We start from the raw sequence: 25,220 nt of genomic DNA, 5'->3' as shown, positions 1-25,220 counted from the left end.
GTGACCGCTTCTCTTGGTGCACCGCCGATCCTCTCATTGTATTTCTACGTGGGTGAGCAGTGTGTGTTCTTTTGTGGCACCTCCTCCATAGATCTGGTTGCGCCATGCATTTCTCCTGGCTACTATAGTAAGAGCACTTGCTCTGGTTTGGACTGCTCTGCCCGTCATGCCGCGACACCTGAATCTCACACCGGCTCCCAAACAGGAGTGCATGGTTTCCTTGTAACTGGATCTACTTTTAAATTTTTGGAGGCAGAAGAGGGCATGCAAAGCAGAACACTTGCAAAGAGGAGAATAAAGTAAAAGACGAGGTGAGCAGCTACAGAAGGAGAGATTATCTTCAGAGAGTAAAACTATTACTTGTAGATGTTCGATCAGACCACCACTATGGGCGATGGGAACCACCGATGTGGACCCAACCCGCTGGACCGGATGGAGACGAAGTGCCGCGCCGAGATAGGGAGCCGGTCCCCGGTTCAGAGCTCCACCGATACCCCGGGGACCTCAGCGTCCACCCCGACGTCCTCCAGCGAAGACGGGCACGACAAACTTTTGGGAGTGGACCCTGACTACTGTCGGAGGATATTAGTAAGAGGTAAGTGAACGCAACATTTAAAACTAATTCACAAACTGGGAGAGGTTTCAGGAAGTCCACAATTGTCCCAACAATATGCAGGCCTTCTGTAATTATAGGCTCAATAATACTATAATTAAAATAACTAGACGTGCTGTTAAACATGAACCTGAATCTGGAGTTGTTAGATAATCAAAGCATTGTCAAAATGCTACTCTAAAATATCCTGAACTGAAATGAGGCAGATATTAAATGTAGCCTAAAAGTGTCTGGACTGATGCTTGAATACAACACCCCTAAAGCCCCTGCTGTGGTTACAATGGGCGACTTTCACTTCCGTCATACCCAAATGACTGTAACACCACACCCGTATATCAATCCCAAAATAAAATCAGTAATTGCAGTGTATAATTTAATCAATTAAACGTATACAAACCTTATTTGGTACAGTCTGTATCTGATGTGACTTGTTTGTGTTCGTTTGAAAAGGAATTAGTCAGATTTAACAATCAAAACAATAGCTATATGATTTTTCAAGCATGTAATAAATCTTTATTTTGAACACAGGTTGGAAATCATATTTGATATACAAACAGAGGGACATTTTCTGTCTATAATCAGAGGAAATTCCCCCCTGTAGGCTGTTACTGTAGAATTATTAACAAAGGAGCTGATGATAATAAATAAAACATTAATAGCTCTCCATCGATAACCACTATGAAGCGGTGTGTGTGTGTGACAGTGTGTGTGTGTGTGTGACAGTGTGTGTGTGTAGTTTACTTGTCAGTAGCTGAATGTCTTTGTGTGCCAACGTTATGTTAATGAACATCAGAATTATTAAGTGTCCACGCCCTCCTGCAAGTCTTTTTAAAAATCCACCAAATTAAGATAAAACCACTGCAGTCAGAGAATAAAATATAGGGATACAATTTGGTCATTTGTTCAAATTAATAATATATAATTAAATAGTTGTATTGTAATAATACATGATTTGTATTGGAGTCACATTTTAAATCTAAATCATCTGAAATAATTTGTATTTATTTTACGTTTGAATTATGTTAAATTAAATGTTACATGCAAGCACGTAAACGGAAAGACCCAGCGAGTGGATACATCTAAATTAGATAATACAATTATTAAGCTACGTGAGACATATTTTGAATTCAGGCCATTTTCTACATGAAGGGTATTTTCTATGTAATGCTCACTAATAACACAAAGTCAGCACGTTACAGGATTCCCCTCCATTCAGAAATCCTATCCGTAAAAAAAAAAGGATGCAATTTAAAATAACAACTTGTATTTTTGTGCAGTATGTTTGCAGCGTTGTGTGGTTGTTTGCTGTGGGCAGAATCAATATGTGGCCAGTTATAGGCTGCATGTTGTGGATATTATTGTTGCTGGCTGGTTAGATGCATCCTTTATTGAACGTAAACTCGTGCGTCGTCCTGTGCCAAACAGAAGAACCGTTACTCGTTTCCATGAGGCTAAAGTTAATATAAAAACACCAAATAAATACTATTATGAAGGCCACAGAATGTGCGAGGAGGAGAAGAAAAAATGCAGAAAGAAGGAAACAATTAAACGTGGATTCAGATACATTTGTTGTTGCTTCTTCAGATTCGTCGTCAGTTCCAGAAAAAATATAAAGAGCAGGTTATATATATTTAGAAGTATATCAGTTTAAGGATTATTGGTTGGCTTTAACTTGTTTTTTCGTGTACATGAGATTATGCATTTCTTCACATGAGATCGTGGCCGGCATGTTTTCATAAACTGTGTTAAATATAGTGATTTATCATGGCTTCTGTTGAATCAATCGCCGGTTAAAGGGGAGAAATGTGGCCTGAATAAGGACCGGGATGTGGGCCTGGTTTCTTCTGAATATAATGTACATTACACGGAGAGGTGAGGCCCGCAGTGTCAGGATTTGTTTTTGAAGCCGAGTCTGGATGCTCGGCACAGAGGCGGGGTCACCGAGAGGTCAGCAGGTCTGCGTAATGCCGCTGGTGCACCTCCTTTGCCTGCAAATGTTTCCATCACACTGTAAGCTGTTATTTATTTATTTATTTCCCTTCTCTAGTGGAGCCAGGGAAGAACATTTTGTACATGTACATCTGAATATTTGGAGGGTTTAAAACATATCTAACTTGCCTGGCGAGTTACGCAAAGGCATAATCCGTGCGTAAAGATGGAGACCTCTCAGGCATGTTTCATTATGTATCTTAGGCCTCTAGGCTAACCACACACTGAAGAATAACTGCCCCTGTGATTGAAATAACATTTTATTACACTACGGGGGTACTTACTGATTAAATTACTGCGTTTCATTAACTTTTTTGTTTTCTATGCTCTAGCAGAAGCAGCCCACATTCTTCTTTTTACGCATTCATTTTTTCTCCCTTTACATCTGCTGTATGTCAGAACTTCATATTGTTTTTTTCTTTTATATTTCCACGCTTTTAAATATAATTTAATGTAAGGCAATTTTGAATTCCCTTTTTATAGCTAATATTATATAAATGCACTCAGTTTATATCTGTTACATATAGTTTTGGTAACTGCAGGCGGTACTTTTCCTATACAGAACTCTATAGATGTTCGGTTCAATCAGTTTTGTTTCATATTTAATTCAGTGCTCTTCATATTTTATTGGATTGCATATTTTATGACCTCAAAACCCTGGACAAAGAGGAGGTCTTGTCTGACCTGCGTTTCCATTCAATGTGATAAATACCAACAAATATTCCCGGCTACAGTGTAGCTAAAGTAAACAGATTTTACGGTTTGAAACGGGTATTTAAAACAATAAAATGTGTCCTTAACACATTTTATTAATTAGTGTCGACAATAACCTGGATCCAGGGCGGGGTGTATTGACCCTGACACATCCAGGATATAGGTTATATTATTATTTGTATTTACCAAAATCTACCTTTTAATATATGTTGGTTTCGTACACATTTAAACAAAAAATCTATTTAATTTTAATTTTTTTTATTCTACAGAAAATATTTTGGACAGATCGACGCAATCATTAGACAATGTGTGACAAACGACCCCACTAGATAAATATAAAATTGAATGTACTATAACCAAAAAACACCTGACCCTATAATAGACCTGACCTAATAAACAAACAGGTGTCATTGATGTTGTTGTCGTTGTTGAGGGATACTGACGCACAGACTTTGAAAACAGTTGAAAAGTGAAACAGTTGAAAGTGAAACTGTTGATTGTCAATGATTTTCCATGCAGGGAAATAAAACTATGCCACCTTTAAGTGCACGATCACTCGTTGTAAAACACCGAATGGCCCTGAACACATATTCCTCGCTTTCAGTCACAGCACTCAACACAAATCTCCGTTTATTTTTATCCCACTGTGTGCTTTTTCTTCTAATAAGCCGTTCTTGCTGCAAACGCTTTTGAATCAAGGATTTAAATAGGAGTGTTAGGTCAATGAAAGTACAAGATATTTCTTTATGTACGCATGACTGACGTAGCCTGCACCCACAGTCACGTGGAACAACATTACGCAGAGGGATTCATCCTAACTTGAGGAACATCTCAGCAACAAACATTAGGTTTTCCTGAAACTGATACATTTATGTAATGGCAAGTATTTATTATTAGTTATTATGTTTACAACGCTTTTGTAAATAGGCAGTATATGACAAAAGGGCCTCTTTCACAGGGCACAGATGTGTCATTAACACTCTCTTTTACCATTTTAAGCCATAAGCCTAACTGCTTATTAATACATCAGTTTGGTTACATGTAGGCCTATAAACCACCTCAAAGAAACTTGTGTTTAACTTTTTTATAACCTACAACTGTAAAATAGTCTACCACTCATATTATATTTTGTGTGTGTGTTGAGTGTTTATATTGTGTAGCGGCAAAATTCTTAAGAGATACATGTAAAAATGTAACTCCATCCTTAATGTGCATGTATTTCGATGATCCAATACCAAACAGTGCTCTACAGTTATTATATCCTGGTGCTTACCCCGGTAAATAACCATTTGCCATCTCTTGTGCGCCAATCCCGCCACCCACTGTCTCCCCCTTCAAAATAAAAGCATAGCGTATAATAAAATCTCTACTACAAAAACGGCAAGAAAATCCACGTCTAACTGTTCGTTGTGTTCTTGTTCGCAGACGCTAAAGGCACCATCCGGGAGATCGTCCTGCCGAAGGGCCTCGACCTGGACCGGCCCAAGCGGACCCGGACCTCCTTCACGGCCGAGCAGCTGTACCGGCTGGAGCTCGAGTTCCAGCGGTGCCAGTACGTGGTGGGGCGCGAGCGCACCGAGCTCGCGAGGCAGCTGAACCTCTCCGAAACTCAGGTGAGGAAGAATTTACTCAAGTAGGCTACTGTTCAGTGAGGTATTGAGTATTTCCATTGTCGGCTTTACTTCTACTTCCATTTGAAAAGGGAAATAATGTAATTGTACTCCACTACATTTATGTAACTGCTTTAAATGCATCTCTCAGAATGAAACTAGTGGACTAACTCTTTAAGTCACATTATTTAAACATTTTCCCAAAAGTCAATCGGAACTGTGTCTACAAAAGTAAAATGCTACTGCAACAATGTGGAATTATATACACCCAGCCACACCTTTTACTCTTTATACTTTAAGTAGGCCTACAGCTGATAATACTTTTGTGATTGTACTTAAAGGTGGGGTAGGTAAGTTTGAGAAACCGGCTCGAGATACACTTTTTGTTATATTCCATGGAATGCTCTTAACATCCCGATAGCAATGAATATCTTAAGTGCTTTGACAAAAAATCCATAAAAAAATGTCATCTGTGGAAGCCGTAATACTGTAAAAAGCACGACTAATCATTTTAGCGGCCCGGCTAAAATAACTGGATGGCCTACCTGCCTGTTAGCCTTCCATCTGTGCACAAACTTATCTCGTGCCCTCATTGGTCATGTGCGCGTTCGTGTGTGTTGGAGGAGGGGCTCTGTAAGGAAGTGGGAGATTTTTTCCGGCTGTGTATTTTCAAATTCTAGCGATCTCGAGCTGGTTTCTCCAAAATTACCTACCCCACCTTTAAGTAACATTTTGAATGCAGGATTATACTTGTAAGGATGTATTTTGACAATAATGTATTGGTACTTTGACTGGTCTTAAGTATGGAAACCCCATTGCTAAAAGCTGCACCAACAATGAAAACAAACATGAAATTTACGTTTTTATAAAATCTATAACGAACATTGTTGATAATTACTTAGCAGAACAATTGTCACATAAGCTAACTAGCCTAGCCTCTGGTGGCTAAATCCTTAAAGGATATCTTTACATTTGAGTTACAAAGTTTAGGTATTTTATTTATTGTCAAGCAAATTGTGTTAGTCATTTCGATTAAAAGTAGCCTAACTTTTGAAAAAAGTCACAGGTGTTGTTGGGGTCTTTAATTGGTTCCTCAGCCAATCACAGAGGGTTAGAAGAGCTGCCACGCTCAAACACTCACGTGGCTTGTTCACAATCAGATTTTCAAATGCAAAAATTCTACCCAAAACATGTAAAATATCTATATCGGAGTAAAATGAGTCCTTGTATCTAGGCCTGATAATTTATGTAGCCCAGGTATTTAAAAGAAAATGTAAAATGTTGTCAACATTTACTTTAAATTGATTTGTACAATCTGGAAAGTGTATGACATAAAAGCAGAACGGTTACTCAATGCGTAATGGTTGCATTTGACTATCCTGAGCAGCAATGAGAACATCCAAAATACCATATATCGTATATATATACATATATATATATGTATATATATACCGAATACTCATTACTTCCAGTGCAGCTCACAAAATCAGTATAAACCATTTGCTGTGTGTGTTTTTGTATCGTAACTAGAAACGGTAATGCCCCGTGTTGTTGGTAGACACAGTGGATCGGCCTGTCGGTACATCCGGGTTCTTCTAAACACTCCTGACATTTCATAGCAGCCATAAAGCCCCCGCGCGCTTCATTCAAATCTGCTGCTCCACGAGCCCAACCCCTCTGTGTTTATTATGTGCGTCATCACTTATACACCAACTTGCAAAGCACTGCAGTAACAGCGTGTTTATATTAAAGTCACTGTAACTCGTGCAGCAATTTTGGGTTTTTGTGCGTAAAATTTGTTTTTTCTTTGTTTATTTACAAATCACGAAAGGATATAAACTCCAGCACACTGTGTATTGGTGTTGTATGTTTCCTGTACATTTCAGATTCTTTATTGAGAGTCCATTCTGGGGGGAAAAAGCACAACTATTGCTTATTTTATCCAAAGTGTCTATCTGCTATAATTTTAAAATGGGCATATGGGTCACTTAACTCTCCACCTGTTTTATATCCAACATAAACCTGTATGTTAACAACATAGGACATCGTCTATGTAGGCTAGGCTATATATTCATGCAGTATGGTCTCCAAATAAAGATCGAATAAGAAAAGTTGTGGATAATCACGCACTGCTTCGCCACGTCTAAATACGCCTAAGTCCAACAACATTTCTTATAAAGCTATGGGGTGAGGCTACTGTTTAGGTTTCAAAACGAAACAACTTCAAGCCACTAAATACATTTAAAGTATATTTTGGTTATAACAATATTCAATTACGCGCCATGGGGATGGTTTTGTGTCTTTTTTTGGCATTTAAATCCCCTCTTGTGTATACAAAACACTTGTTGCAGGAGATTTACGCATCATCCCTCTGGCTCTGGAGTACACCCAACATTAATATCTAAGCACAAAAAACACACTCACACATAAAGGGTCTGAGTGTGTGTGTTGGTGTGTGTGCGCTTACACGTTTGGGGAGCACAGAGCAGCCACTGTGTCCCTCATTAGCGCTGACACTAGGGGTGTTAATGGGAGGGCCTCCGCTTCCTGCTGCTGTCAGGCGACGCTGATTGGCTGAATGAGAAACTGCCTGACCTTCAAGTGAGAACAAAATGTAAATAATAAAAGTCTCCAGTCCTCGCTCGTAATGGCGTGAAATATTGAACCCATGAATTTTCTTAATGATATTGAAGCAGCTTCTAGATCGAAAGGCTTTTAGTTGGCATTATGTGTGGCGTTTGAATATTTCAGCATTCAAGGCAAATCATGCAAAAAGACATTAGGGAGCTCTCAAAGTTTTAGGACATTATTAAGCGAGTTGTTTTGTGGTTTTCAGGTGAATTACAGTGTGTTTGTCTCCATTATAAGAGTTAGCCTTTTTCTCTTACTTTGTTTCATTTGAATCTATCATCCATCTATTTATCCCTGCAAACAAAAAGTGTAGGCTTATTTCAAAGCTAAACAAAAGGCATTGGAATATGAAATCACTTTGAACAAGTCGTGTTTTTGGCATATTTCCATTTGTTTTTTTTACAGCACAAAGCTTTTCTCGCATTTGATGTGATCATAGATTCAGGTAGTGCAATCGAAATATTATATAAACGTGAGGAAATGATTAGGATTTGATTTCTGTTAAACATTTAATCAGATTTGTTTGTCTGCCACGAATTCATTCACAGTAATATAAAGAAAAATATCGAATTTTGTTTATCATTGTTAACCCAAACATCTGCCAAATTCATATTCTCTCTAGTTTTCAAACAAATTAACTTTCACTTTTGTTTCAGAAACATTAATACCCAAAACACGATTAAAGCGTTATCACACACTGTTTTTATGAACGTGACAGGCCTTTTTATTTTTGTCTGTTCCTAAAACACAAATACTAATTACAGTAATATGGGAGGTTAGATCGTTAAGTGTTTTTTTAACAATGTTTGGGGATTTGGTCATTGACCCATGCTGTAACTCCAATTAGTTTGGTCAGGTATTCGAACTGATCATGCACGCAATGAGGCAGGAGACAGCACACACACACACACACACACACACACACACACACACACACACACACACACACACACACACACACACACACACACACACACACACACACACACTGCAAAGGCCTAATGGGACAGAGTGCTCATCTAATTATAGAAAACTACTATTTTTTCAAAGGCATGATGATTGACAATGCGATTATTATAAATAATTCCATTAATGTGTCTCCAAAAAAAACAAGCAGATAACTTACTAAACAAATGAAAGTTTATTTTAAAAAAGCATACTATTTCCAAATGTATGTCTGGTGATTTTGACGTAACGTGTGATAGATAGCGTGTCATCGCAATTTGGATACCACGTATACTTTGCGCATTTCTTTCACCAAAACGACACAATAAGAGTAGGCTACAACAAGAAAACAGCTTAATAAAAGCCAAAAGCGTCAAGGCCTACAATTGGATGGCGTCTTATTGTTCCAATCCGCTGTTAACAATTTCAAGATATTTCAATTACGTTAAACTTCATATCTTCACTTTCTCCTTCATCCACCAAAACCGTAAATTGTAAACGAGTCAACCGCGAATATCGTATTTTTAACCCATCAATTAAACCTACATTTTTCAAATTACAGAAGAAGAAAACTCCAACCAAGTAAATTTACTCAGGTATTATATTTATACGTATAGCTATAGGCCTACTTGTACTTTACAAGGGTATTTCCATTTCCTGCTACACATACTTCTACTCCACTACATTTTGGTGGCAATTGTTGTACTTTTTACTCCAGTATGATTATAAAAGACTCATAGATAGCTACTTAGGCTACATGAAAACACATGATGTGATACAATACATCAATTTAAATATACACAGTATTTAAAACAAAAAAAATTCTAAAGACGAACGACTAACATTAAAATGACTTGACGTGTTTTTCCTTTTAAAAACATACCATTATTATCCTGCAACACTGTTATTAAAAAGGAGCTAGTCGGTATACTCAGCACTTTGACTTTAGATACACGAAGTTTCAATATTTTAAGACCACATTAATTCTACTTTTACTCCAGTAAAGAGCCTCGGGTTTTCTTCCACCTTTGATTAAATCCCGTCTGAAATGAATGAAACAGAAACGCTGCTTTAGGATGGTTCCTTCCTATTCTGATATTTGACACTTAAATGCATCCATAAACATGCGCCAATAAACGTATTTTGCGGTATTAGTATAGCTGCAGCATCGCGAGAATGAAACGTACATCTCGTTCACACTGCTGAAGTAACGCGTTACCGAGTAATCGGTTACAGACGGAGCTCTCCCTCCTTCATCCCGGCAGGTGGCTCCCCGCTACAGCGGAACACAGCAGGAGGGGAGGAACACACAGAAACCGTAACCTAAAAAAACGAAAGCCTCTTCATTTCTGGTACATTTCTGGTTAGTTTACTGGTGGATTTTCACAGATAGCACACATGGATGATCTGGGATTCTTCAGCTCTTATTGTGAAGGTATGTGCAGGAGGATCATGGGTATTAATTAAGATTTGTGTGGATCTACTGTAAATGAGCACAGAGAAAGCTTAACTTGCTGTTTTTTTTTGCTAACTTTGTTGAGTAAATATGAGCTTTGTTCTCAATATTTTTTGAGATAATACATTTGGAGGTGATTTCTCCCATCTTCTTATACTCTTGGATGATTTGTGTGACTTCAGGAGATTTTAGGACACCACGCTGTGTGGTCACTTTAAGCTCTTTGAGTTTGAGTGCAGCTGACGCCATTGTATCAGTCCATTGTTGTTTGCAGCTCTTCCATGGAGAAGCAATGGGTTTAATGGTGTCTGGGCTGGGGTTTAATCCTGCAGCAAATGGGACGGAGCTCAGTGATGGAATCATGTTTAATCTTTAATGTAAAGATGAGTGAACGCCGCACAAATGTGAGCTTCGTTTGAATACAATTCCCATAAAAAATGTCCATGCAAAGATAAAAAAACGTCCTAGAATGATGTATTTTTACTATGTAGTTCTTATTGTGTCTTAGAAAGTGTAAAACTTAAAAATGATGCTTCTTGTATATTTGTTTAGCTTCTTGCAACAGAGGGAGGCTGTAGGTCACGTGTTGGAGCTGGTATTGTCCTTCTAAAGGATCTTCATGACTTATGTTAATCATTTTCTTGTAAATCAATCTATTTATAAAACATAATATTATAATAAGAACTTCGGCAGGAGGAATATCCCAGAGAGAGTAAGCCTCTATTAAAACTAGTTGACCCTTGTATGACCTGATCAATCTAAATACCCAGTTTTACACACTGCTTTTGCAAATGGGACAAAATATAAGTATTTTTATTAATTAAGGATTGTACAATTGTCCAGGCATTGTTGTACATGGACACAGGACTACACTCTGAGGTTGAAAACTGATAACATTTCTGCTTTTTTACTTGAAAATCAGAAAAATAGGCTCGTTTGATACCACGTACTGTAGGAAATCAGTGTTTTTGTAGACAACAAGTTTCTGTGTCTGCGTACAGTGAATGCCTCGTTGTGTGTATTGTTCTCAATGGCAGTCAGACAGCCGGTGTCTGGCCACTTGTCTGGGCGTCGAGGACCCAGCCATGACGTGTCGCTGTGCAGATGTAGCAGCGAGGAGGCAGCACAGTACGGGGATTGTCCAAACACTCAGAATAGAGAAAGAGATAGGAAGGGACGCAGACAGACAGGGAAACACTTGCTGCTTTATGCATTCAGAGAAAATGTTTGGTGATGTAAAGAAACAAAGTCCTTCCTCATTTCTCTGAGCTGAAGCGAGACCATCGTCCTTTTGTTCCACTCACTGACGGTCAAGAAACCTGCGAGGCTCTGATTATCTAATCAACTGATTAGATAATCACAAGGACATAATGGCAATTAAGTCGTATTTGCGATTGTCCTTAATCACTCTGTCAGATTGAATTGACTTGTTTCATCAGCTCCTGGCAGAGTAAAGTGTGTGAAGGCGAGGAATCATTTTCCAAACATATGGAGGACCACATCATCCAAGATTTGATACAAGTGGTTTTTACTTTTGGAGCTTGAGTTGCCATGGTGGTCAAAGGTTGTCCATGCAGTACATCTATAATACATCTTTCACAAACCTGAAGTGGAGATTGGAATCTTAACCATGTGTTCATAAAATAAAATACAGTCAAATCCTGACGTATGAAATCCAAAAATACGTTGTAGGGGAATGTCAAATGTTTATGTTTAATTTAGGAAGTCTGACTTTCAATTCTGATAGTAAAAAACGGCCAGGAATGTTTTTTAAATGTATTTTAACTTACAAATCTTTAGTCATATTCACTCAAATTGTTATTATATAGTGGTTCTAGTAGTAATCACATATGTATTAACTAATTACACAAACGCATTCAGCGGAGAAATTTAAATACATGAAACTTCAATATATATTTATTATAGTTTATACTGAGTTAAAGCCCAAAGTATGCCGGCATGGAATAAAACATCAGGAACAGATGGACATGCATTATATGTAGTGTTAGATGTATGGGGGCAAAAGGGTGTGTCATGCACTAATGAAAAAATGGCAGCTAAATGTTGCAACCATCATCAGTTCTTAAGACCTCTGTGTTGCTATTTCCATCTCTGACAACAAAAGAAACATGAGTCCTAAAAGACCAAAGACCCAGCAGTTTTATTTATTTATTTTTGCCAAAGTTGATTCCAGTGGCTGCGGGGTGACATGTAAGAAAAGTCACGGACCACAATCAACCCCCCTGCTGATTTCTTCGGTGAATGAGTGCTGCACATCTCTATCATTACAGTATGAGAAGGGAGGAGGTGAAGGCTGTTGAATGGTTGTAAAAGGCCGGAGGGAGGGGTGGATAGAGAGAGGAGAGAAAAAGAGCTGGGCCTCGTAAACAGTCCCAAGTGCTTTTGCGCTAAGGAGGATTAGGCAGCCATATCTACCAGCTTCTATAAGACGGGGTTAACCCCTGGCTGAACCTGGCTGGACATGTGCTGCAGCGATGGAGGACCACGTCGCTTTTATTCGCTCAAAGTTAGATGATAAGGTTTTGGGGTCAGCTGAAATGTTTTTTTATTTATTTTAATCGTTTATTTGGTAGGCACATTGCACATTAATGAACACTTACAACAATAAATGTGGCAAGCGTAAATATGCCGGATTTAGCTTTGAGCTACTTTCCATCCGCAGTCCCTCACATAAAACATTTAAGAAAATGACATTTACAAACATAGCAAATACAAATACATGAAATGCAAAAAGTGCAAAAGAATACACAAGTATTTATGACATGACAATACAATATAGCAGCAATACAATATCCATGTAAACATTTATAAAAAAAACACATACTTTTAAAAGACTTAAAATTGTCAAAACTCAAGAAATTGTGTTTTTCAAGGATGATACAGTGGTGGTATGAATTTGGCTTTCTGTCAAACACCTTGATAGCTCTGTTGTACAGCTGTGCTATTGGTTCAGGTTTGTGGCACAAGCAAACGACCAGTTTGTCAAACAGTATTCAATGTGGGATAGAATCATACAGTGGAGGTATGACTTTGCAGCATTGACAGTTAAGAAAGGTCTAATTTGTTTAAAGTTTTGCAAATTGAATTTAATAGTATTTGATGGTTTCTTAATATGTTTCTTAAAAGTCAAGTTTCCAAGATGACTCCAAGATACTTGAAGTGGGGGACTAGTTCTATTTCTGCTCCGTTTAAAAACACGTTGGATCCTTCGATTTTGACTGGTCGTTTACTGAACATCATGCTTACTGTTTTTTTTGCATTTAACTGTAAGCAAATGTTGTTCAGCCAGTGTTGAACCTTGTCCAAAGCATTTGAGAGACAGGATGAGATTATTTCAGTGTTTTTCCCATGTACAAAGATGACCGTATCATCGGCATACATTTGCACATTCAACTCAGGACATACATGTGGTGGTATTGGTGATTTTGTTGAGGGAAGTATAGTTCAAGGTTCAAGGTTCTTTATTGTCAAACTAACATAGCTACAGAGTAATTATGTCGTTGAAAATCTTAGGTCACAGGCTTCTCCAACAATGCAACATAATAATACAGATCGTAAAAGTAATACAAAAAGAAAAATAGTTCTAAAATAAGTGAGAGAGAAAAAAAAGTGGAATAGTGCAGTACGAGTCTATATACAAGTTATTGGAATGATATATATATTAGATAGTAGATATATATTACTAAGTAGCAGATGAATGTTATGAAATAGTGAAAAGATGGGAGGCAGATGAATGTAGTCAATGTTTGGTTGATGAGGAGAGGAAGAGATGGATGGAGACGAGTGTCTGTGGAAAATTACTTGAGCAGAACCAGGGTTTTATGTCTCATATGAAGTGATCGTTAGTGTTTATTAATCTTAAGGGTGATGGATTTTAAGGGAAAATAAAAAACTTGGGTTGGTTTGCAAAGCACACACTTGTCCAAATGCTGGTTTAAAACCAACTCCACAATGCCAGAGATTTAATTCAGGCGAACAATTTCATTCCTTTAATTTCCCATATATGATACTGAGATTCTGTCATCTGAAACCTTCGCTTCAGACCTGTTCACATGGCTATTGAAAGCAAAAATGTCATATTCTTCAAAATAAAAGCATTTTTGAAGTAAAAAAAAGGCAAATACAATTTGAAGAATTGTTCAACTGTACCAACGTTTAGTGGCCCAGACAGGAAATGCCAGTCTCTGACTTTAAAGACTTACAGAGATCATTTAGGTAAATAACTCATGTCCATTTGGGCCCATCCGGTTTAGACAGCCGATTTAGTGCATATGCTTATGGTCAAACACTTTTTTTACACATCTTGAAGTTTGCATTTGGATTTGAACTTTTACCTAGTGTCTTGGTTTAAAATGGAAAACCATATATACTGTATGTATTTGTTTAATGTTGAAGCTGAACAGGATATGTTTCCTTATATATCACATGAATAGTTGAAGTGGTTTTATCCCTGGTACAGTACACCAAACGGCAACGGAAATGTAATATTTAATAAAACAAAATATGAATAAAGAAACTTTTTTTAACTTGATTTCTAAACACAATTTGTGTGTATTGGTTTTTCTTGAATCAAAGGCTCTTCCAGTCTGAACAATTAAGAGTTACATTGACCTAAACAGTGGCCAGTTTCTTGTGAAAGGCAATCATTTAAAGGTCCCCTATTACACTGTTTTTCATTACTTTATTATAGGTCTCAGATATATACAACACATGTCTCTGAAGTGTTTGGCTCCAAATACCAAACAGATCATTGCAGCATCCCATAATCCCCTCTGTTTCAGCCCTGTTTCAAAAGTGCTGATTCTCCGTCTGTTACTTTAGATGAAAATAAGGAGCCCCTCCCCACGCCCCTCTGAGAGATATCTGGTTACAAAGAACACAATGGTGCTCTCGGAGGAGATTCAGGTGATAAGGTGGGGGGGGGGGGTTACCTTGGTTGCTGATTGGCTAATGGTTACACAAGCCAAAACATCATTATGACATCATAAAGTGGCCAAAATCTGATCGGCTCATTTTCAGACAGGTTTTTATAAAAATGGATCAGGACAAAAAGAGAGAGAATCTTTTTTCCTGAAACTTTCAGAGTCTCTTTACACAGAGGGGACACATGTTGATGAAGAAGAGACATGAACAAGTGGATTTTGCATAATAGGTGACCTTTACAATTTCTTAATTGCTTATGGTGTAATCTTTGTATAATCCGTAAATGTTTAAAAAAAAAAATTATGTCTATTGCACACATTGAGTAAGTCATTGTGTTAGCGCACTACGTTTAAGTTTCTTCATCATGGCGTCCGATGGGCCTTCCCATACAACGCCATTGGTACGTTAGATTGAGTTGAGTATCCAATGGTCTGTTACACACAGATGAATGGCCGCCGGTCCGCCTGGTACAAACTCTCCGGAAAAGAGTTTTCATTGTGTGCTGCGGCTCATCACATGCCTGTGATCAGGGGGTCTGAGCAGGGTCAGCACGGGAGCAGCGAGCTGCTGGAGGGGTCATGAAAAGTGTGAAGGACTGTCACCAAGTGTCCTTCTTTAAAGACTTTACCGTCACAATCCCACGTTCCTCTCTGTGCAGCATTATGGGCATTATAGCGGCGAGCGTTATATCACGTTAGATGTTTGGGTTAATGCGCTCCATGGCCGTAGCTTAGACCAGTTCCGCTTAGCTGAGTTGCAGTAAAGTGATTAAAAACAGAGATAAATATACGTCTAAACAAGCAAACATTTTCTTTATTCTAACTGTGACTTGGATCATGGTGGGTCGGGGCTTAGCTGATTTATTTTATAGACGCATATGTATCCTCGGTGGATCTGTACGCTGGGTCTTGATCTGGCTTAACCTTTCTACCTCTAGCCCAGTTTGCCTGCCGCTCTCTTTGCAGCTGTCTGGATTCACAACGCAGGCCTGTGATTGGCTGACCTCTGCCCGATTGGCTGGTGTTTTCATGCATGTCGGCCTGATCATCTCTCCCTGACCTTGAGTTTACCCCACCCTGCATGCATTTAACCCCACCCTCTCATTTCTATCCCCTACCTTGTGTTTGGGCCCTTGATCCGGCGCAATGACGTCCCACCTCGCTCTGATTTTGTCCTCTTTTTGCTTCCGTAGTTCAATGTATTTCCAGTTTAAACCAATCAGATTATATGAAAGAAGTGTATTAAATAGTATGTTTGGAAATGAGATGTTCCCAACAAATCCACTTTTTACTTCAGTACCCATTGGAATAAGGGAACACCTGAACCTTATTTAAAGTTACCATATCTTTGTGAGGCATTTGTCGATAAAAGTTATAATGAATTAACCTTTTTCCCTGACAGGACAGGGTAGTGTGGTTGCTGTTTTCATGGGATTGGTTGATACAGAACAAGCGTTTTTCTTCTTAAATGGAAGCAGTATACAGTAAATAACACTTAAATTGAAAAAAAAAGACTGTAAAACATTGCAGAAAAAAGTGCTTGACCTTAAAACGCAATCACAATATGAGGGTACAACCATGCGTCCACTAGTTTTGGTTTTGCCACCCTCACTTCAGTCCTTGATCCCCCCCCAATGCCCCGACCTCGCCCTCGTGGGCCAGAATGCAGCAGGGCGGGGTGAAGAGGGCGAGGCCAGGGGCAAATGCAGGTCACGCCGTATCCAGATCTCCCTCTGTAATCTCTGCCCCTGCTCTGAACCCTGGATCCCATTAAAAAGGATTTACATCCAATAGTGTAGATGTATCGCAGGCAGCTTTGCTTTCTTCCCTTCTCATCATTTTCTCCCTCTAATGAAATCCCCCGGTAAAACACAACAAGCGAGCTTCCTTTTGTTTTCTCTCCCCCACCAATGGATGGGAGTATAGAAGATTAAGCCCCGCCCACAACATGGGAGAGGTTGGGAGTTTCATCTGAAATGAAAGCTTTTAAAAGGCGGTGGGTGCTCGGCAGGCGGTGGCGCATGAGTAAAATGCACAGAGAGATTTCAGAGAGGCAGTGTGTGAGCTAACGGGGAAGAAATGTAGAAGCAGCTTCACGGAGATCATTTGTGCCGATAATCCCTCCCTTCCTCCATCTCCCCTCTTATCTCCATCTCCACTATCCCTCCCTCCCTCCCAGCCTCATCTGTTCTTTACAGTAAGACCTGCTGGCGTCAGCATTCCTCCCTGAGCTCTCCGATCCCATTATTTGCATCGTGGTCAGTGGCAGTACGAGAATCTCGCTCCCCTGTAACTGCCTGCCGAGCTTTTAGAGTGCAGTGATACTATACCACCAGCCGGCCTGATTACCTCCACACTATCAACAAATGTGTCAACCAATCAGGAGACTCTTCGTAACATTGCTGTTTTTAGACGTGGTGCTGACTGCACAAAGGTGCTTTGATAACCAGGTATCGGGGATTAGATCACTGGAATTCTACGAAGATTGTGAAGAGGCTGATGGAAAGTCTAGTGTGTGCGTAACAACTTTCCATGTTGTGTTGGGTGAACTTAGGTGGAGGGCAGGGGAGGACGGTTGCAAAATATAGGAGGAATAAACATGGTTGTTGTTGTGTCTGGTAACACAGATTTGTATTAAAACAAGCATCAGTTTTGTGCTTCATGATAAACATCTTTCTTAGCATATTTGAGCCATTTTATCAGAAGTTATTGAACCAGCCAGAAGGACCAGAATCCAAAATATAAAGGTAATTGTTTTAGTCCCACACATTTACCGATAACCACTACTCAATGTGACCTTGTGTTGCTTTAATCTGTTGTATATAGGGTTGCAAAATTCCGGGAATTTTCAAAGATGGAAACTTGCCACGGGAATTAACGGGAATTTATGGGAATAAACTGGGAATTTTCTAAATTGAAAGTTGGCTCTTCATAGGGAACTTAAATATAGTTGGGGAAAGTACATTTTAGCATAATCTTGACTAAAACAAACAGATGCCATTCAAGTACACTTGAATATCCATGCCATAGCACACTGCTTACTGCATGGCTATTGAGACCACACCCCCTACAGGCACTGTGCATTCCTCCATCACATGCACAGATGATTTTGAGAAGACTGAATCACACTTTTGAGCCCAAAGCACGAGACAAATGAAGCCACATCTTTTCATTTAATATTTTGAATGGGACTTTGTGGGGATTTTTGGATGGGGGGTGCATTTTTGTTCATTTTTTAATGAGTGGGTTTGGGGGGGGATGAGTAATATTTAACTCAACATTCCTGTTTTCGTTCTTCAATGAAACAAATAATTGTTCAATAAAAGAATTAAAACTTGTTCTGTTCTACTTAAAAAGATCTGTTGAAATGTCATGTTTTTTGATACATTTTGCATCGAATATTTCCAAAATTCCCCAGCTTAACTTCCCATGGAAACTTTCCGGAAATCTAAATTGAGTGTTGGTGTAAATGAAGTACACAAGACATTATGATGGGCCTTGTTTCAATATTTTTTTACTTCACTATTCCTTTTTTTGATAGTGAAAACAATGAAAATCAATGGTGTAAGAACTTTTGTATATAAAGGACTCCTCTACACAGACCAACCTATAAAAAATCATCTTCAAAATACAATTCTTTATACATTTTAAAAGAATAACCAGGAAAATGTTAATAGTTGCCGCATGGAAAATTGAAAAATAACAAAAATCCCTCTAATTTCTTTCAATTTACAGACTTTTTCTGAGTTTTTAACGCTTTTCTCCCCTTTTTATCATCTAATATGAACTGTGTATCATCACAAGACACTACAAATATTTCATCCTTCCCTTATGACAACACGATGATAATAGCCCAACAAAGAATCACCCACCGCGCTGAAAACACACTAAAACTCGGTCAGGATGGCATACATTTTTGATGTGTGTGATTCCTCTCGCTGGTGCTCTCCGTGCAGCGATCTGCCGTGACCCCGCGTTGAACCTCCAAACAACATCCCACCGAGCCCCGAACGTTTCCACACGCTATACATCAAAGCCACGCTGCACTCCATCAATTAAACACGGCGAACAAGGACAGGCAGAGTTCACCGAGCTTTGCTCAACCTGCTGCCGGCTGCCGTGATGTGGGGAAGTTACCTGCCGTGAGAGAGGAGGATGGAGCAGATTATGACTGTTTTTTTAATTAAAATATTCCCTTTTATTACCTTCTTGAGCCAGAAATGTTTCATGTTGCAAATGCTCTCCAAATCCTACACTGAAAGAACTGAAACGTTGACTTAAATGTATTATGTCTGTCCTGTAGTAGTTGAAAGCATTAATATTAAGTTGAACCTATTTGTACTTAATAATATTGCTTTCAACTAACCTAAATGCAGGTATGTGAAATCTGTGGACATTTAATTGAAGTCAACGTTTTCACTGTATGGCTATGTTTAGACTCTAGCACATACCTCTATTCTACTTTCAGTCTCCATATCGTGACTGATAATATTCCGTCTTTGCTGCATAGCTTCGATATCACTGCCCCTCCCCCCATATGTACATTAGGGCCTTGAAGTGAGAGAGCAGGTAAAGTGCTACCATGACCAAATGTGCAGAGAAAAACAACTGATTTGATTCAATGGCCTGTGCCGGGGGATTACAGCATCTCTGCTTGTTCAGTATGCGTGTTCGACTGGTTTACTGCTAAGGTGCTGCGTGCTATCACCGTTAGCATGCTACAGCATAGATGTGCATGAAGCAGGCGGAGGTCACAGAGAAGTCTTGTTTCCAGCCTGCGCCAGCCACAACTTTTGGGCATGTAAAGAGGGTAATGTCAGGGTGCGTTAGTGTAAGACATCAGTGATTTGTGCGTGTTCAAATGTTAAAAATCACAAGTGGGGGTGAAAAGTTCACGAGTTATGAAACATTGCAGCAAGTGGAAGCTGTGACTTTGAGCAGTTTGGTTTAGTTTGGTGTCAGAACTATTGTAGATACGTTCAAACACACACCGACGTATTGCTTTCTAAATCTTATTATTAATCATTTATTTATAATAACTGGGCAAAATTGAATATTTCCTGAATGGAAAAACACAAACTGAACTAAATGTCTTTGTATGGAGAAGTTTTCTCTCAATTTACAGATTTTCGGAGTTTCTTTTAACGCTTTTTTCCCTTGTTGTCATGTAATTTGAATTCTGTATCATAACAAGACACCACAAATATGTAATTCTTCCCATATGACAACAAGATGATAATAGCCCGACAAGGTATTACTGACCTCTCTTCACGCCACGTGGAAACCCAGTGAAGCTCAGGATATAGTTTTCTGTTTTGTTTGGTTTTCCAGCCCTTTTTCCTGTATTCTCTCCTATTTATCGATTTTACTGACTTTTCTGCTGACAAAGTGTGCGTTTGCGACAAAAAAATACTGACGTGAATCTCTCCTCTCCACCGCTTGTTGCAGGTCAAGGTCTGGTTCCAAAACCGCCGGACCAAACAGAAGAAGGACACCACGAAGGACTCGGACAAACGCTCCTCCTCCTCCAACGAGTCCTTGGCCACCTGTAACATCCTGCGGCTCCTGGAGCAGGGCCGCCTCCTCTCGGGCCCCATCCCGCCGCACAACTCCCTCCTGGGGCCCCACCCCTCCAACGGCTCCCTGCTGTGCAGCCCGGGCGGATCCTCCACCTCTCCGGGGATGGGCACTCCGCCCTCCTCCCTCGCAGGGGGGACTTTCGGGCTGTCGCTGCCCTCGCTGGGCGGCACACCCCCCTCACCCCGCCTGGGCGTCCCCCCCCATCACTCCCTCTGCTTCTCCATGCCGCTGCTGGGGGGCGCCCACCACGAACTGACATCCGTCTACGGGTGCAGTTCTTCAGCTTTTGAGCCGTACATGCGGCTGGACAGGAAGGAGGTGGATCATGGTGGGAAGAAGACGGTTTCTTAAGTCCCGCGACACCTGGGGACTCGTCTCTGAAAGAGCGTTCCTCCTCAGACCTCCACCCCTCAAATCTGTTTTAACTCTTGACTTTCACCAGATTTGGGGGGAAAGAAAAAAACCTGGATCATGTGATCTATGCGGCACCATTTTGTGCCACTGTTGACACAAAATGGTGAAAAGATGGCGGGAAGGACGTGATGTGACGGAGACTCTCCCACATAAAAAAAAAAACTTGTGAATTTTTGCAGGAAATGCCGTGTGTGTGTTGCGTGAACCCTGACAGACAGATGTTTTATCACCGCTCTCTTCGCAGTGGTTTCAGTGACTATTCACTTTTTGTCCAGTGAGTTTGTGCGTGTGGTTTTCTCTCTCTATACAAGCCTTAATTTTACTGTTCAGGAAAAAAAAATAATACTTGACATGGATAGTTCAGACTGAATCAGCGTCTGAATAAGAAGAGTGATAATTCAAAGAGAGCAGTTTGTACACATTTCAGTACATATTCCCGTACAAGTGGCCATGTTTGATTTGAGTTAATGTGCTATCACAATATGGAAGAAACACTGAAAAAAAAAAAAAGAATCGTAGCATTTAAATATCAGTCTGTTTGGTGTCCAGCAGTAGTTTTATGTAAATTCTTTATTTGGTTGTGTTAGTGTATGAAATAATGTGGTAGGATCTGGACAAATGGTGCAAAACTCACATATCTAGATCCCATAGTTTTAATATAAAAGAACATTAAGAAGGATAAGTGTGTGAGGAAGCTGGTGAGACTCCAAGCTTTGGAAGTCAAGGTCAAACTGAGATATGACCTTTGAGCCCAAATGTACAGTTTTTGATTGATTTTGACCGTTAAATCAGACTCAAATCTAGGTTTTTATAACATCCGTCCAACTTTTTGAACAATTATTGTATTTACAGAACCAAACGTGTGTAGGCCGGAAACGAAGGCCGCTTTCAAGATCGACAAATGGGTCTTCTTCGATTTTAATCATCAATTGTGTTCATATTTCAAGCTAAATCCACACATTTTCTAGTTCCAGCTACAAAAAAATACAATTATCTTTACATTCTTTCTCATATATGACAAGTAACCACAACAGCCTCTGAGAAAAAAAAATGGAAATCCCACATTTTCACATTTTATTTTATTTAAGTTGCCCATTTTATCACAACTATCAGAAGTATTCTCTCATCAGGTCATATCCATAATCACAAGAAATGTATTTTTACACAGGAGACTATAACGGTCTGCTTACATTGCAGCATCTTAAATATTTTCAATAATATATTTTATTTTTCTTTATTTGTGTTTGCGCCATGTTTCCCCCTCTTTAGACGTTTGGCCCTCCTGCTTGCCCCCCCCCCCCCCCCCCATTGAAAGCACTTTATGTTAGTAGGTTTTTATACATCCTCATGTATGTGCCCCCCATTTTCTCCTTATTGAAAAATCCCAGCTTTAGTGAGACTCGACACTTGATGATCCTCCCGAACCTAAATTGACTCCAGGATCAGAAAACAGCCCACTCTGAGACACCCCACATAAATCAGCTGTATTTTTCCCATATGATGCCATGTTTCCTTGTTGTCCAAAGAAAATCAAATCTCGCCTGCAATTCCCCACAGTTTGCCCTCAATCTGTTTGTGTCAGATGAGTTCTCGCCCCTTTTCATAACTTCTGTCAGCTGCTTCTCCTTTCCACCTCTTACTACCCATTCATGTCTTCTCATTGTGAGGTTTAATATGTGCTCGCTGTAGGTGGCTCGACACCTATTTTAAAGAAAAAGCGACCACTATTGTGACATCAATTTAAAAAGCTGCTCACGAGTAAAAGCCAGGCTGCGTCTAAAGCGTGTTTCCAGCTGCAGGTAAATGCATGGGAAGGTTTTGACCTCAGCTTATGAAAGAAAACCTCTGTCTGGCGGCCTTTTTGCACCCGTGTAGTGCCGGTATAGCAGGTGATTTGTCATTGTTGTGTTCAGGCCCCAGCAGTACTACGAAAACCCCTGTTATCCACTCCCGGGCTCTTTGCGGCGGTGCACTTGTGCTGTATTATTTTCTATAAGCACTATCCATAATTCACACGCTGTGGCATGAAATATTCAGCAGAGCGATGGAGCTGAGAGGTCAGGAGGCTGCTTTCTCATGTAAGGCCGCTGTATCCTTTCACAAACCTTCCTTTTTCTCCCTTTCACTCACCAGAGGTGCTTCATGCTTTCCTGTAAGCAAAACAGTCACGTTTTTTTTACTGGAATATTTATTTTCGTGTTGCATGATTTAGAGCTGTACTAGGAAAAGAGAGGCTCTACAACAAACTCTTCTTAATGATCCCATTTTCTGATATTTGTGACAGTAGAGGAGTTTGTGGTTACAGAAGACATTTCCATCCATTCAGAATCAGCACTGACTCATGTTCTGTCACTGTACGGTGGTGTTTTGTGATGTAAATCTGCAGTTACTGTATTGTACGCTCATTCACGACGAGGACCAGCTATAGGAGAGGGATGTGAGCGCCCTGCCGCTTAAACAAAGCCTTTTTTGTTTTATTTGTCCTCAATCCAGCTGAGTGGAAGTGTTGCTTTTGACATCTTGCACTTGTTTACCACCATCTCAGAAGCTTTTTGGGCCTTCTCACTACTGCATCATGGGTTTTTCTGTTGGGTAAAGTCCTTTTGAGATTATGTGGAAATGTTCCTTTTATCTTATTTTCCCTTTATGCACAACCAAGGTCCTGCATAGGCCTTAACTTCCTTTCTTTTAAGCAGTAAAAGTTACTTAATGTCAAGCTAATGGCACCATCTACTACTTATGATGAACAAACTCTATGTACATAGATATAAATTTATATATGAATATATATAAATGGGTCTTTGCACAAGTTATCTCCATGTCCGCTCCATGTGACTTTAACAGGAAAAAACAATGCGACAAGATTCATTAAAAAAAAAAAAAGTCTTTATATGCTTTACAATTCTTTGTCTCATTAACATTTTGCACTTATTTAAAGAGGCTTACTTCTGTTTCTGGGCTGACAGAGCTGTTTTCACGCTCGGCCAAGATATTGTACAATATGTATATGTATTTTTATTCATATGCATATAAATATATGTCTATGTAATTTGCCTCCTGTGTTCTGTGTTCTTCACTTTCTGCTTCAAAGCCACGAAAACTAGCTTCTAAAATGTGTGTTTGTAACGTTTTCTGTACTGAATAATCAATCATACTTCTTTTAAAGGGTTATTCAGTGAAAATATGAGTTTCTGTTTCAACACATCTACAAACATGACTCACATCTGCTTGCGCTCTTTCTATTCACTGAGGATTTTTGGAAGGGCCTTTTCTCACTCGCATATTTATTAAAAACCTTGGCTTATTCGTCCTTTCCATTAGCGTGGCAGAAACACCAAGGTAGTGGACATTTCACCTTTTCAGGTCTCTTTGTGGAGGCCTTTGAAGACTTTTAATTCTCTTCTGGTTTGGATGGTGGCGCACAAAGACGTGAATTGATGCGCCCTTGGGTCATTAATTGGATTAAAATACACAAAAAGTGGAATGATGTGGGCGATTCTGCTCAATGTTAGAGGTAAATACATCTCATATTTTCATGACGATAACAAATACTTTTGAAGAATGAAAAGTAATTGGAAGAACTTGGGCTGCTGGTCAAATAACACGTTGAATTGAGTCCATGTAAAAAGTAATCTGCAGGCCCATGAAAAGCCCTTTTGTGGTCCATGTAATTCTATCTTTTGACCACTTTAATTATACAATTTCATCCGTATTGAAACCTGCCAGATTCAAGTAATATGCAATTTCCCCAAATATTAACAAAACATAAACGTCAGGTTGTAATTTGATACCTAATTAGACTATTCACTTTTGTTAACTGCAAAATTCAATTCAATTCAATTTTCACACAAGAAAACAACATTTCATTTATTTTGTATCTGTGACAGTTTTTCACTTTTGATCAAATAAATACAGTAAGTAATCTGTATATAGCTGTTATTTAAACATACATAAATCCACATTCCTTATATTAAATCGTATGGTACTATTCCCTTTTACACATTAAAAGCTCTACTCTGCAGTCTCAGAATAGAACGATATTAAAATCAATAAATAAATATGATGTTTTTATCCGTTAAGATCAATCTTTATTGATTGATTGGAACATTTATGATGTGGTTTACATTGATGCATCACAGGTTATAATCCAGTTGGCCGAAAATAGGCCTTTCTGCATCATGTGTAATTTGACCGTTCTACTTGTAGTGTAGTAAAGGGAAGTTTTGATTGCAGAGCTTTTACTTTACTTACCTACAGGTATTACTGTATAAGTGAAATACCTGAGTATTTCTTCCACCTCTTTTAAAATACTGAACACTTTGAGT

The 25,220-nt window shown here is 39.2% G+C and overlaps 1 protein-coding gene across 1 annotated transcript; it reads left to right on the top strand.

Annotated features, from left to right (window-relative positions):
- vax2 (ventral anterior homeobox 2) lies at positions 1 to 22,065 on the top strand. The gene is made up of 3 exons (XM_034150208.1): positions 1 to 595; positions 4,742 to 4,929; positions 20,350 to 22,065. Exons 1-3 carry the CDS (start codon positions 367 to 369, stop codon positions 20,830 to 20,832), a joined length of 900 nt encoding a protein of 299 aa, XP_034006099.1. The 5' UTR covers positions 1 to 366; the 3' UTR covers positions 20,833 to 22,065.
- The last annotated feature ends 3,155 nt before the right edge of the window (positions 22,066 to 25,220 follow it).

The sequence above is a fragment of the Trematomus bernacchii genome, unplaced genomic scaffold, assembly GCF_902827165.1.
Source record: "Trematomus bernacchii unplaced genomic scaffold, fTreBer1.1, whole genome shotgun sequence".
In the NCBI taxonomy this organism is placed as follows: Eukaryota; Metazoa; Chordata; class Actinopteri; order Perciformes; family Nototheniidae; genus Trematomus; species Trematomus bernacchii.
The sequence above is the reverse complement of the archived record's forward strand: the minus strand, read 5'-3'. Positions and strand labels throughout refer to the sequence as shown.

Coding starts and splice junctions, on each gene's coding strand:
- vax2 (XM_034150208.1), top strand. CDS start 367: ATGTTCGATCAGACCACCACTATGGGCGATGGGAACCACCGATGTGGA. Junction 596..4,741: donor TCGGAGGATATTAGTAAGAG/GTAAGTGAACGC, acceptor TCTTGTTCGCAG/ACGCTAAAGGCACCATCCGG. Junction 4,930..20,349: donor TGAACCTCTCCGAAACTCAG/GTGAGGAAGAAT, acceptor CGCTTGTTGCAG/GTCAAGGTCTGGTTCCAAAA.